This window comes from Dysidea avara, chromosome 4 (assembly GCF_963678975.1).
Source record: "Dysidea avara chromosome 4, odDysAvar1.4, whole genome shotgun sequence".
Taxonomy (NCBI): Eukaryota; Metazoa; Porifera; class Demospongiae; order Dictyoceratida; family Dysideidae; genus Dysidea; species Dysidea avara.
The window spans coordinates 2,226,355-2,239,366 of record NC_089275.1 but is presented as its reverse complement, the minus strand read 5'-3'; the positions used below and the strand labels follow the sequence as shown (position 1 = coordinate 2,239,366).

General features: G+C 38.1%; 1 protein-coding gene across 1 annotated transcript in view; it reads left to right on the top strand.

The window, feature by feature from the left end:
- Positions 1–13,012, top strand: part of LOC136252782 (poly [ADP-ribose] polymerase tankyrase-2-like) — a 49,183-nt gene that overhangs the window by 32,784 nt on the left and 3,387 nt on the right. The window contains exons 7-19 of the mRNA XM_066045349.1: positions 2,230–2,331; positions 2,440–2,541; positions 6,924–7,025; positions 7,135–7,236; positions 7,346–7,447; positions 7,556–7,654; positions 7,763–7,861; positions 8,173–8,274; positions 8,595–8,696; positions 9,014–9,115; positions 9,225–9,323; positions 9,433–9,537; positions 12,039–12,128. Of these exons, the coding sequence (XP_065901421.1) occupies positions 2,230–2,331; positions 2,440–2,541; positions 6,924–7,025; positions 7,135–7,236; positions 7,346–7,447; positions 7,556–7,654; positions 7,763–7,861; positions 8,173–8,274; positions 8,595–8,696; positions 9,014–9,115; positions 9,225–9,323; positions 9,433–9,537; positions 12,039–12,128 (1,308 nt within the window). The remainder of the gene's footprint in view (positions 1–2,229; positions 2,332–2,439; positions 2,542–6,923; positions 7,026–7,134; positions 7,237–7,345; positions 7,448–7,555; positions 7,655–7,762; positions 7,862–8,172; positions 8,275–8,594; positions 8,697–9,013; positions 9,116–9,224; positions 9,324–9,432; positions 9,538–12,038; positions 12,129–13,012) is intronic.

The following is a 13,012-nucleotide window of genomic DNA, read 5'->3' as shown; positions in this document are numbered from 1 at the left end:
ACAGAACAATGTCATACAAGACAACATGTAATGGGACGAACATCTGAACTGTAATAGAACAGTCAGTACATGGTAAAAGCATTGCTATGTAGTTGTAAACACTGAAGAAAATATGAAGTACTGTATATATAGTGGATGCTAATAGTATCTTAGAAAATGGTATGCATAATGCTTTGATCTTTGGAGGATAAGAAGTTCTCTAAGAGACCTGCTAGCAGGTTCTTAAAATGGTTAGAAACCTGCTAGCAGTAAAGACCTCAAGTATCACAAATCTCACTTTCCATCATCAATTCTCTCCAACTATATTCAGGCTGATAGCCTGCAGTCAGCAACTAGTCACCCAGGCCAACATGAGATTAACCACTGTGTTTATTTTATAGGCATGCCTAAAAGAATTTGATCATGGGAGGTACAATCAAACGTATATACATTTGTTACGATGAGCGGAGAAGATGGGAAATATCATGAAAATTCTGTTTAGTTCCCATCTGTTTCTAGAGGGTATTAAGACGGATTGTAATAAGACCTAAATGGGTAAGCTTCCTTGTAGAAATGTTATTTTGCACTACGTGCAATGTGGTATGGTCCATATTCGAAACTGTGCCTGTTCTTCATACCATGCGTGTAGTCTACTGTGGAGCCACTGAAGGCACAATTTGTGACAACTTGTTCCCATTATATAAATTCCCACAAGCTCCTTTTTTGACACACGTGTTCTTTACACTGCTGTAATGCCATAGGCACTGGTTACCGCTAACCCAGCTCGACGTTATCAATCACTGCCTTTTCCCAGCTGTTCCAGATCCAAGTTTAACTTGTGAAAGGAAGCAGTGCGAGCTTCAATCTTTTCAACACTTTGACAACAGCACATTCATGCAGTCTACTGTGATTTTTTTAACATGGTGTGACAATTTCAGTACGACATATAACCCAATCCAAGAATGACTTCACCTGTATTTCCATCTGAATTGCATACATTTTCTAAGTCGGCTAGAGACCACACCCTCGGATCTTCATGGATTTTAAATCCGCAATGATCCTCCTACTAGGTCTCTAACCTACACTTGTAAGATCAGTGTACTTCACTGCACTTTGCTTGCTATAGTGACAATGTTGAAGTAGTGGAGTTACTTATCACACAGTATAATAGTACTGTATAGTAGGGACTACAAAGGTGTGGGCATGGCCTATGAAAAACATCACCCAAAAACCAGCCTCACATTCCCAGATGACGATGAGGCAGTATTGGTTAGGTAAAACTAAACCCAAACAAGCCTTCAGATTGATCAGAATTTTTTTCAACAAGTTGTTATTAAATTAAAAAAAAAAAAACTTTAAATGGAATTTTCTAGTGATTGACTGACTGACTGAGTAACTGACTGATTGATGCCTTCAGACTAACATAACTTGATAATGGCTATGGCTATGTGCTTGGTTTTTTGACTGTTCAACGTTGCTTTGGCCCGAGAGGTGCCTTTGGCATACTGCAGTATGTACAATGCATTCTTCATGGACTTACCACTGTTCTTCTTTGTGTCCCAGTCATCTTTGCTAACAGAGAAATGTGTAGATTTGGCAGTGGCATGTGATGGCTTCCCTTTGTAATGGCTGGGAAATCGTCCATATCTTTCATAGTAACTACTTTGATTGCAGTGGTGCTTTTCGAATAGTTCTTGATTCATACCACTATGTAATGGGTTGAACATAACTGACAACGAAGCGTAATGGATATGTCACTTTTCAAAAGATAGTTGATATAACTGAGGCAGGCAGCGCCATTTCTTTCTTTTGATGTGGTAAGTGTGGGTTCACCAGTCATAATAATTATTTACAAAAAAAGTTAACAAACAAGTACACAAAAATGGAATTTTCAACTAGAGTAGTGACCATTACACATCACTAAAAAGTACTGAAACAAGCTGGAGTAGTGGCATGATATTAAATCGCAGTAAAACAATAAGAAGTGTTATATTCCCACTGTGCATTTCTGTTATGGTATCTTGAGCACAGTAGGAATATAACACTTCTTATTGTTTTACTGTAATTTAATCATGCATTACTCTAGTTAAAAAATTCAATTTTTGTGTACAAGTTAAATCAGGAGCGGACGTTACAAAGTATATAGGTGTGCTACTCAATGAGAATAATAGATAGTACAGTACCACACACTGTACATTTGTTACAATACATGTATCCATATCATATCACATGCCTTGTGTACTATTATAGGACCAGTGCACTCCATTGCACCTTGCTACTCGTTATAATAAAACTGTTGAAGTAGTGGAGTCACTTATCAAATCAGGAGCAGATGTTAATGCTGTTGAAATAGTGAGTTGATGTGTGCAATGAGAATAATAGATAGTACAGTACCATATACTGTACATTTTTACAATACATGTATCCATATCATATCACATGTCTTGTGTACTATTATAGAATCAGTGGACTCCACTGCACCTTGCTGCTCGTTATAATAATACTGTTGAAGTAGTGGAGTCACTTATCAAATCAGGAGCAGATGTTAATGCTGTTGAAATAGTGAGTTGATGTGTGCAATGAGAATAATAGATAGTACAGTACCATACACTGTAAATTTTTACAATACATGTTGTAGTGACGTAACTGACTTATATAGTGTATGATGTAATTTATTGTGATTGTAAGTGCATGTGCATGGGTTGTAAGTGTCATTCCATCCGAGCCGTTTGCTGTAGTTGCGTGATTGTTTACAGTTGATTATGAATTGTTAATCTTCTTGTTGTGAACTATACACGAGATACTACATTGGCGACGAGTACGGGATCCTGATGGCAGAAACTCCTACTGTGACTGTGACTTCGACAGTGGGAAGATTAACTGAGTTCGACCCTAGGAACGACTCAATAACTGCTTATGTTGAAAGAGTTAATCTCTATTTCATGGCCAATGAGGTCGCTGACGGAAAGAAGGTTGCAGTATTCTTAAGTGCCATAGGACCAAAGACCTACGCTCTACTGAGGAATTTGACTACCCCAGCAGCGCCGGCTGAGAAGTCATTCACGCAGATAGTGGAAATTCTCAAAGGACACTATGAACCTAAGCCGCTGGTCATTGCTGAACATTTTAACTTTCACAGACGCACTCAGCATGCCAGAGAATCTGTTACAAATTTTGCCGCAGAACTACAACGCCTCACAATTCATTGTGAATTCGGAGCCCACCTTGATGAAGCACTGAGAGATCGATTTGTTTGTGGACTGGGAAATGAAACAATTTAGAAACGGCTACTGACTGAAAAGGATTTAACTTTCAAGGGCGCCATTGACATTGCCCATGGGATGGAATCAGCTGCCAGACATGCCTAGTCCTTACAAGGTGGTGCTTCACCCACGCATAGTGATGCAACACATAGGCTGGGGCAGGGCTTTGCTAAGGAATGCTACCGGTGTGGTCAATCTTCTCATAGACAAACACAATGTCCTTACAGAAGTGCCAAATGCCACAACTGTGGTAAACAGGGACACCTGAAGAAAATGTGTAGACAAAAGCAAACAGACCAACCACCCAGTCATTCAAAAGAAGTCAAGAAGAAATCAACCCACACTGCAGCTAAGCCTATTGACAATGTTGACAGTTTTACAGCACTCTATGTAGTGGGGGATAAGACAGTCAAACCATTTACAGTGGATGTACTGCTTAATGGAAAACCCTTTTCCATGGAGCTTGATACTGGTGCTACAGTCTCAATAATTTCAAATGCAACATTTCAACAAGTTTTTCCAAATGTCGATTTACAACCTTCCAGTGTAAAATTACATGCTTACCCAGGAGAGTCAATCTCTGTTCTGGGTCAGTTGAAAGTGAATGTTACGTATGGTAATCAACAGGCCAAACTCCCTTTAGTTGTTGTTTCTGGAAATGGCCCAAGTCTTTTTGGTCGTGATTGGATGTTAAAATTCAGTTAAATTGGAAACAAATTTACAATGTTGTTAGTGATACTACGTTGGATAATTTACTGGATTGTCACAGTGAGTTGTTTGAACCAGAACTCGGTAAGTTGAAAGATTTCAAAGCTAAAATTCATGTGGATCCTCAAGCCACACCTAAATTTTGCAAGGCTCGTTCTGTTCCCTATTCAATGAAAGCCAAAATAGAGGAACAACTTTCACAATTGGAGAAAGATGGTATTATTGAACCAATACAGTATGCAGAGTGGGCAGCACCCATTGTGCCTGTCCTCAAGGCTGATGGAAAGTCACTAAGAATTTGTGGAGACTTCAAAGTCACAGTGAACAAAGCATCTAAACTTGATCGATATCCAATCCCTAGGATTGAAGATCTTTTTGCTACACTTGCCCATGGTACTTCATTCACGAAACTGGATATGAGTCAGGCTTATCAACAGATCATGTTGGACGATGACTCCAAGAAGTATGTGGTCATAAACACCCACAGAGGATTGTTTTGTTACAATCGGTTACCGTTTGGTATCTCGTCAGCACCGGGCATATTCCAACGTGTTATGGAATGTCTCCTCAGAGAAATTTCTGGAGTGGCCGTCTATCTTGACAATATTTTAATTACTGCCTCATCACACGCAGAGCATTTGAAAACTTTGGACAGAGTCTTTCAGACACTAAAGGATGCTGGTCTCAAGTTGAAGAGGAACAAATGTGTGTTCTTAACTGAATCTGTTACCTATTTAGGGCACCGTATTGATGCACAAGGCCTTCATCCAGTGGAAGAGAAAATCAAAGCTCTTTTGGAAGTCCCTGCACCTACCAATGTCACCGCACTCAACTCCTTCCTGGGAATGGTGACATATTACACAAAGTTCCTTCCCAGTTTGTCAACAGAGCTTGCTCCTTTGCACAAATTGCTGAAGCAATCAGTTCAATGGCAGTGGACAGCAGAACAGCAGAAAGCTTTTGATAAGGCCAAGACTCTATTGGCATCATCACAGGTACTAGTTCATTTTGACCCCATTCTGGAGATTCGTTTAGCTTGCGACGCTTCAGATTATGGCATTGGTGCAGTCTTATCACACCTCATTCCAGATGGATTAGAACAGCCCATTGGGTTTGTATCACGAATTCTGACAGATGCCGAGAAAAACTATTCTCAGTTGGAGAAAGAGGGTCTTGCCTTTGTGTATGGTATCAAGCGTTTTCATTCTTATTTGTATGGCCACAAGTTCATTTTACAAACAGATCATCAACCATTGACGACACTTTTCAGTGAGACAAAGAATGTTCCTAGTCAAGCATCAAGTCGTATTCAACGTTGGGCCTTGTTGTTGCAATCTTATGAGTACAGTGTCATTTTCTGATCAGCCAGTAAGCATTCTAATGCTGATGCAATGAGTCGCTTACCTTTACCCGACAAACCTGTTAGTACACCCGTTCCAGCAGAATTAGTACTGATGATTGAGAAATTGGATGATGCTCCTATATCATCCACTCAGATTGCCAGTTGGACTAAGACAGACTCTGTATTATCAAAAGTGGTTCAGTACATTTTGTTAGGCTGGCCAAGGAAAGTTGACAGTGAGTTTACACCTTATTGGAACAGACGCCTTGAACTTTCTACTCATGCTGGTTGTATTCTCTGGGGTGTCTGTGTCATCGTCCCACCTCAAGGACGAAGTGCTGTTTTGGCAGAATTACATGGTGGTCATCCGGGATTACAAGGATGAAAGCCTTGGCACGTCACTTAGTTTGGTGGCCTAAGTTGGACAATGATGTTGAAGATGTTGTAAAACATTGTGATGACTGTCAGCAGAACTGAGCCACACCCTCTCCTGTGCCACTTCATCCTTGGCAATGGCCCACACGTCCATGGACTAGACTGCACATTGATTTTGCTGGACCAATCGAAGGTAAAATGTTGTTAATTGTTGTTGATTCTTATTCATTATGGATCGAAGCCTTTTCCATGAAGAATGCTACCAGTACTGCCACTATTCGCTACCTCAGACAACTTTTTGCTCAGTTTGGAATTCCTGAGACTATTGTATCAGACAATGGCACACAGTTTGTTTCTGTAGAATTCAAGGAATTTTGTCGACTGAATGGCATCCACCATGTTCAAACAGCCCCGTACCATCCATCATCTAATGGATTGGCTGAACGTGCTGTTCAAGTTGTGAAGCAAGGCATTCGTAAGCAGTCCTCTGGAACTTTGAATGATCGCATCTCCCAATTATTGTTTCAATATCGCATTACTCCCCACAGCACCACTGGAATCTCTCCAAGTGAACTGTTGATTGGTAGACAATTGCGCTCCAGACTGGATTTCCTGAAACCTAATATGGAAGAGAGAGTTGTTGCTAAGCAACAGAAGCAGAAGGAGTCACACGATCAACATTGTAGAGATTGTACCTTTTCTGTAGGAGAGAGAGTGTATGCCAAGAATTATCGTAAAGGACAGAGATGGTTATCTGGTTCAATTGTGGACAAGACTGGTCCTGTTTCTTTCAAAGTGAAGCTACAAGATGGTAAGATCATTTGCTGTCACCAAGATCAACTCAGACCATGTTACACTGATGACTCAGAGTTACCATTACTGAATGACGATGACGTGAATATGTTCCCTAGTGTTCAAGAGCCTCGTGTTTCCAATGACAAAGTTTCAACTGACTCTACAAGTGAACGTCGCGATCCCTCCAGAATTCACAGACCTCCCACTCGTTACATAGAAGAGTCTGACACTTAAGGGGAGAGGAGATGTAGTGACGTAACTGACTTATATAGTGTATGATGTAATATTGTGATTGTAAGTGCACGTGCATGGGTTGTAAGTGTCATTCCATCCTAGCCGTTTGCTGTAGTTGCGTGATTGTTTACAGTTGATTATGAATTGTTAATCTTCTTGTTGTGAACTATACACGAGATACTACAGATGTATCCATATCATATCACATGTCTTGTGTACTATTATAGGATCAGTGGACTCCACTGCACCTTGCTGCTGGTTATAATAATACTGTTGAAGTAGTGGAGTCACTTATCAAATCAGGAGCAGATGTTAATGCTGTTGAAATAGTGAGTTGATGTGTGCAATGAGAATAATAGATAGTACAGTACCATACACTGTATATTTGTTATGATACATGTATCCTTATCATGTCACATGTCTTGTGTATTATTATAGAATCAGTGGACTCCACTGCACTGTGCTGTTCATTATAATAATGCTGTTGAAGTAGTGGAGTCACTTATCAAATCAGGAGCAGATGTTAATGCTGTTACAAAAGTGAGTTGATGTGTGCAATGAGAATAATAGATAGTACAGTACCATACACTATACATTTGTTACAATACATGTATCCATATCATATCACATGTCTTGTGTACTATTATAGGATCAGTGGACTCCACTGCACCGTGCTGCTCGTTATAATAATACTGTTGAAATAGTGGAGTCACTTATCAAATCAGGAGCAGATGTTAATGCTGTTGAAATAGTGAGTTGATGTGTGCAATGAGAATAATAGATAGTACAGTACCATACACTGTACATTTTTACAATACATGTATCCATATCATATCACATGTCTTGTGTGCTATTATAGAATCAGTGGACTCCACTGCACTCTGCTGCTGGTTATAATACTGTTGAAGTAGTGGAGTCACTTATCAAATCAGGAGCAGATGTTAATGCTGTTGAAATAGTGAGTTGATGTGTGCAATGAGAATAATAGATAGTACAGTACCATACACTGTACATTTTTACAATACATGTATCCATATCATATCACATGTCTTGTGTACTATTATAGTATCAGTGGACTCCACTGCACTCTGCTGCTGGTTATAATACTGTTGAAGTAGTGGAGTCACTTATCAAATCAGGAGCAGATGTTAATGCTGTTGAAATAGTGAGTTGATGTGTGCAATGAGAATAATAGATAGTACAGTACCATACACTGTATATTTGTTATGATACATGTATCCTTATCATATCACATGTCTTGTGTATTATTATAGAATCAGTGGACTCCACTGCACTGTGCTGTTCATTATAATAATACTGTTGAAGTAGTGGAGTCACTTATCAAATCAGGAGCAGATGTTAATGCTGTGAGTTGATATGTGCAATGAGAATAATAGATAGTACAGTACCACACACTGTACATTTGTTACAATACATGTATCCATATCATATCACATGTCTTGTGTACTATTATAGAATCAGTGGACTCCACTGCACCTTGCTGCTCGTTATAATAATACTGTTGAAGTAGTGGAGTCACTTATCAAATCAGGAGCAGATGTTAATGCTGTTGAAATAGTGAGTTGATGTGTGCAATGAGAATAATAGATAGTACAGTACCATACACTGTATATTTGTTACAATACATGTATCCTTATCATATCACATGTCTTGTGTATTATTATAGAATCAGTGGACTCCACTGCACTGTGCTGTTCATTATAATAATACTGTTGAAGTAGTGGAGTCACTTATCAAATCAGGAGCAGATGTTAATGCTGTTACAAAAGTGAGTTGATGTGTGCAATGAGAATAATAGATAGTACAGTACCATACACTGTACATTTGTTACAATACATGTATCCATATCATATCACATGTCTTGTGTACTATTATAGGATCAGTGGACTCCACTGCACTCTGCTGCTGGTTATAATAATACTGTTGAAGTAGTGGAGTCACTTATCAAATCAGGAGCAGATGTTAATGCTGTTACAAAAGTGAGTTGATGTGTGCAATGAGAATAATAGATAGTACAGTACCATACACTGTACATTTGTTACAATACATGTATCCATATCATATCACATGTCTTGTGTACTATTATAGGATCAGTGGACTCCACTGCACTCTGCTGCTGGTTATAATACCGTTGAAGTAGTGGAGTCACTTATCAAATCAGGAGCAGATGTTAATGCTGTTCAAATAGTGAGTTGATGTGTGCAATGAGAATAATAGATAGTACAGTACCATACACTGTATATTTGTTATGATACATGTATCCTTATCATATCACATATCTTGTGTATTATTATAGAATCAGTGGACTCCACTGCACTGTGCTGTTCATTATAATAATACTGTTGAAGTAGTGGAGTCACTTATCAAATCAGGAGCAGATGTTAATGCTGTTACAAAAGTGAGTTGATGTGTGCAATGAGAATAATAGATAGTACAGTACCATACACTATACATTTGTTATGATACATGTATCCATATCATATCACATGTCTTGTGTACTATTATAGGATCAGTGGACTCCACTGCACTCTGCTGCTGGTTATAATACTGTTGAAGTAGTGGAGTCACTTATCAAATCAGGAGCAGATGTTAATGCTGTTCAAATAGTGAGTTGATGTGTGCAATGAGAATAATAGATAGTACAGTACCATACACTGTACATTTGTTCCAATACATGTATCCGTATCATATCACATGTCTTGTGTACTATTATAGGATCAGTGGACTCCGCTGCACCTTGCTGCTGGTTGTAATAATAATACTGTTGATTTAGTGGAGTCACTAATCAAATCAGGAGCAGATGTTAATGCTGTTACAAAGGTGAGTTATGGTTAATGTTATGGAAATATTAGGCAGTCCTATTGACATTCAAAAAACACCATAGTTGACTTGGGTTTTGCATTTCATATCTTCATAGTCCTTACTATATGGTGAGGGGTACAGGTAACTAATCTGGGACAGTATTCCTATAGTAATACTATGAGCATAATGACTCATAATAGCAGCTTTAGAGGAGTGATCATATAGCCCACCACATGGTAGAATAATTTTTGAAATTTAGGATTGTGTAGATTATGGTTACACTTGTGCCTACAAGTAGTTATAAAAATTTGTGTCACATTAGGTGATAGGAACACTTTAAATTACTTAATTGCCACATATATCTTACCCGCACAAAAACAGTGAAAAAATTCCTTAAAAAGCCTGGTTGAAAAAGTTGTGAAATCAAAGGTGGCAACCAAGAAATGGCTGCAATGATGTAAATGCTAATAAAGTTTAATAATGGCTGTGCATGGTTAAAATTTATTAGCATTAACATCATTGCAGTCATTTCTTGGGCACCACCTTTGATTTTGCATGAAAAGGCTGTTTCTTTCTGTCAATATACACTCACAGTGTGGTGCGCCAGTTTTCTTGACCACATGACACATTACCATATGTCTTGATATATCTATGCTTCAAAATTTTACTTGCTGACTGTTCTATTAGAGTATCTCGATCATTCAGCAATGTACATTTAACACATTAATTTCTAGGTGTCATGTGATGAGATTTTTTCTCTTACTAATTAATTTCTATATAAACTTGAGTTGGTGGGACAACTTTAAATAGGTATGACCTTATCTGCCTGGAAGTTTAATATGGACTCTATAATATGGCTTTTATTTCTCACACAAGTATACAAAAAGTTTTGGAATTTTTAACTAGAATAGGGACCATAGCACATTGATAAAAAAGTACTGAAACAGTCTGGAGTAATGCACGATATTAAATCACAGTAAAACAATAAGAAGAGTTATATCCCTACTGTGCTCAAGATACCTGAAAATGCACAGTAGGGATATAGCACTTCTTATTGTTTTACTGTGATTTAATATCACATACACTACTCCAGCTTGTTTCAGTACTTGTGCTATCGTCCCTTCTCTAGTTGAAAATTCCTGTGTACTTGTTTGTTAACATTTTTTTTTGTAGTATGACTGGTGAACCCATGCATACTGCATCAAAAGAAAGAATGGTGCCATGCACTCCAGCTATCAATTATTGTCTGAAAAATGAAGTATCTATTACACTTTGTTGTCAGTTATGTTCAACCCATTACACAGCATTACAAATCAAGAACTGTTTGAAAAGTACCTCTACAAACACAGTGAAAAATACGGATGATATCCGTTACAAAGGAAAGCCATCATGTCTACTGTCTAATCAACACTTTTCGCTGTCAGCAAAGATAAACGGAACACAAAAGAGGACACTGGTAAGTCCATAAAGAATGCATTGTATGTACTATGGTATGCCAAAAGGCACCTCTCTGGCCGAAGTGACGTCAAACAGTGAAAATATTAAGTGACTAACTGAGTGAGTGAGTGACTGATTGGTCACTCAGTAGAAATATTCATTTTAAAAGTTCCGTAGCAACTTGTTAAAAGCGTTTTGGGATGATCTGAAATGAAGCTTGTTTGGACTTAGGTTTACCTAACCAATACTCATCATCATCTGGGAAAGTGAGACTGGTTTTTGGGTGATGTTTATTCATGGTCCATGCCCACACCTTTGTGGTCCCTAGTACTGCATAATTAAGGCTGTTTTTAGTGAATAAACTTTTGCTCACTTGAGTGCAGAAAGACACCCAAATACAAACATACATACATATACCTACACATTTCTGAAACCAATTTCAGTAAACCAGGTGTGCGCATGTACAAATTAATGTGGAAGAAATTTAAGAGAAATGCAAGAAAATGTGAAGGTGAGTATCTCAAAGATGGTTTTGCCAACCAAAGGGATGTTTCATAGAAAAATTTCTGTTGAGTGGTATGAATGTGTGAAATTACATTTACTTGGTTTCTGTTAAAATGCACACCTGTTTGTCTTGTGCCTGAATGCAATGGCTTTCTTGGCATTGCAACACACTATCATGTGTCCTGATATTCACTTTGTGGCCAACAGATTCCACCTTATTATTAACCAGAGTTGACTATTTTGGAATGCATTCCTAGCCATGTGAACTCACCTTCCTTGTTTTGTGAGCTGGGCATGAAATGGCCTAACACGTATGATTTTCACAGCAGTTTTTTCTTTTGATTTGTGCAGTGCTGTACCCAAGTTAGAAGGTAGTGTGAACAGAGTATAAGAAATGTGTGTATTCAGTTTGCATGCATTTATACATTCATACATCACATTATCTGCAATCCCTATGATGTATAGGCTTCAGTCTCTTATGCTCAAAAATTTTTTACCTATTATTTTAATGCTGACATTTAAATTAAATGGATGTGTTTTTAATGAAATCATGTCATGTAATGTTGATACTATTACAGGAGGGAATGACTGCTTTGGATCTGGCCACTGATAGGGGACATTTTCTAGCAATGATCAGATTAGAAGCAAATGTTCACAAACATAATGAGGTTAGTCAATTATGTGTGTAATGTATTAGTTTAATTACTAGTAAAACGTACAGTCCGATGTAGTAAGGCACAACTACCTTATGTTAATGTGTAGTGTATGTAGTAGAAGTGAGGTATAGCTGAGGCAGAGTTGAGGTAATTGTTGCATCATTCCCAAGGCTGGGGTGTTCATTCAATGAATACAGTAGAAATCTAGGGATAAAACAATGATATACTGTATCTACAGTATGTGGTAAACTCCCTACATTGGCATCACATTCTGCTCATTTGCCAAGCAGGGAGTTTTCCACATACAGTATATACTGCTCAAACGTAACGAGAGTGTAAGCGATAAAAAACCTGCTAATCAAAGGGCATGGCACCTGTTTTGTTTGGGTCATGAGTAAAATGGATGCCACACCCTTTAATTAGCATGTTTTTAATACACATACACTGATGTTGCATTTGAGCAATACGTACCAAAGCTATGATGTAATTCATATCTCTTGTTCACCATTACTTTTGTCATTGGATCCATGTTTAATTTTTAAATCAACTACACCATTTTTTGCAATTGGTTACAGTAGGTACTCGATTATTCAGACACTCAATTATCAGGACTCTCAATTATCCAACCAGTATGAATGACTGCTCTATGAGACTATTTTGACACTATGTTTCAGAACAATGTATATAAATGAATGGGATTCACTTATACACTTATGTAAATTCATTTGCAATTAAACTGGCACACAGGTGTTCAGATAATGGAGAACCCATTGTACTAATACATATGTGGGACTGTTTTTTTTTAGGTTGGCTACTTTTTTGATCTTGCTGTGTATCTCACAGTACATTACAAAATAAATCAAGGGGTGTGGTCCCCTTGTATTTAAACTACAGCT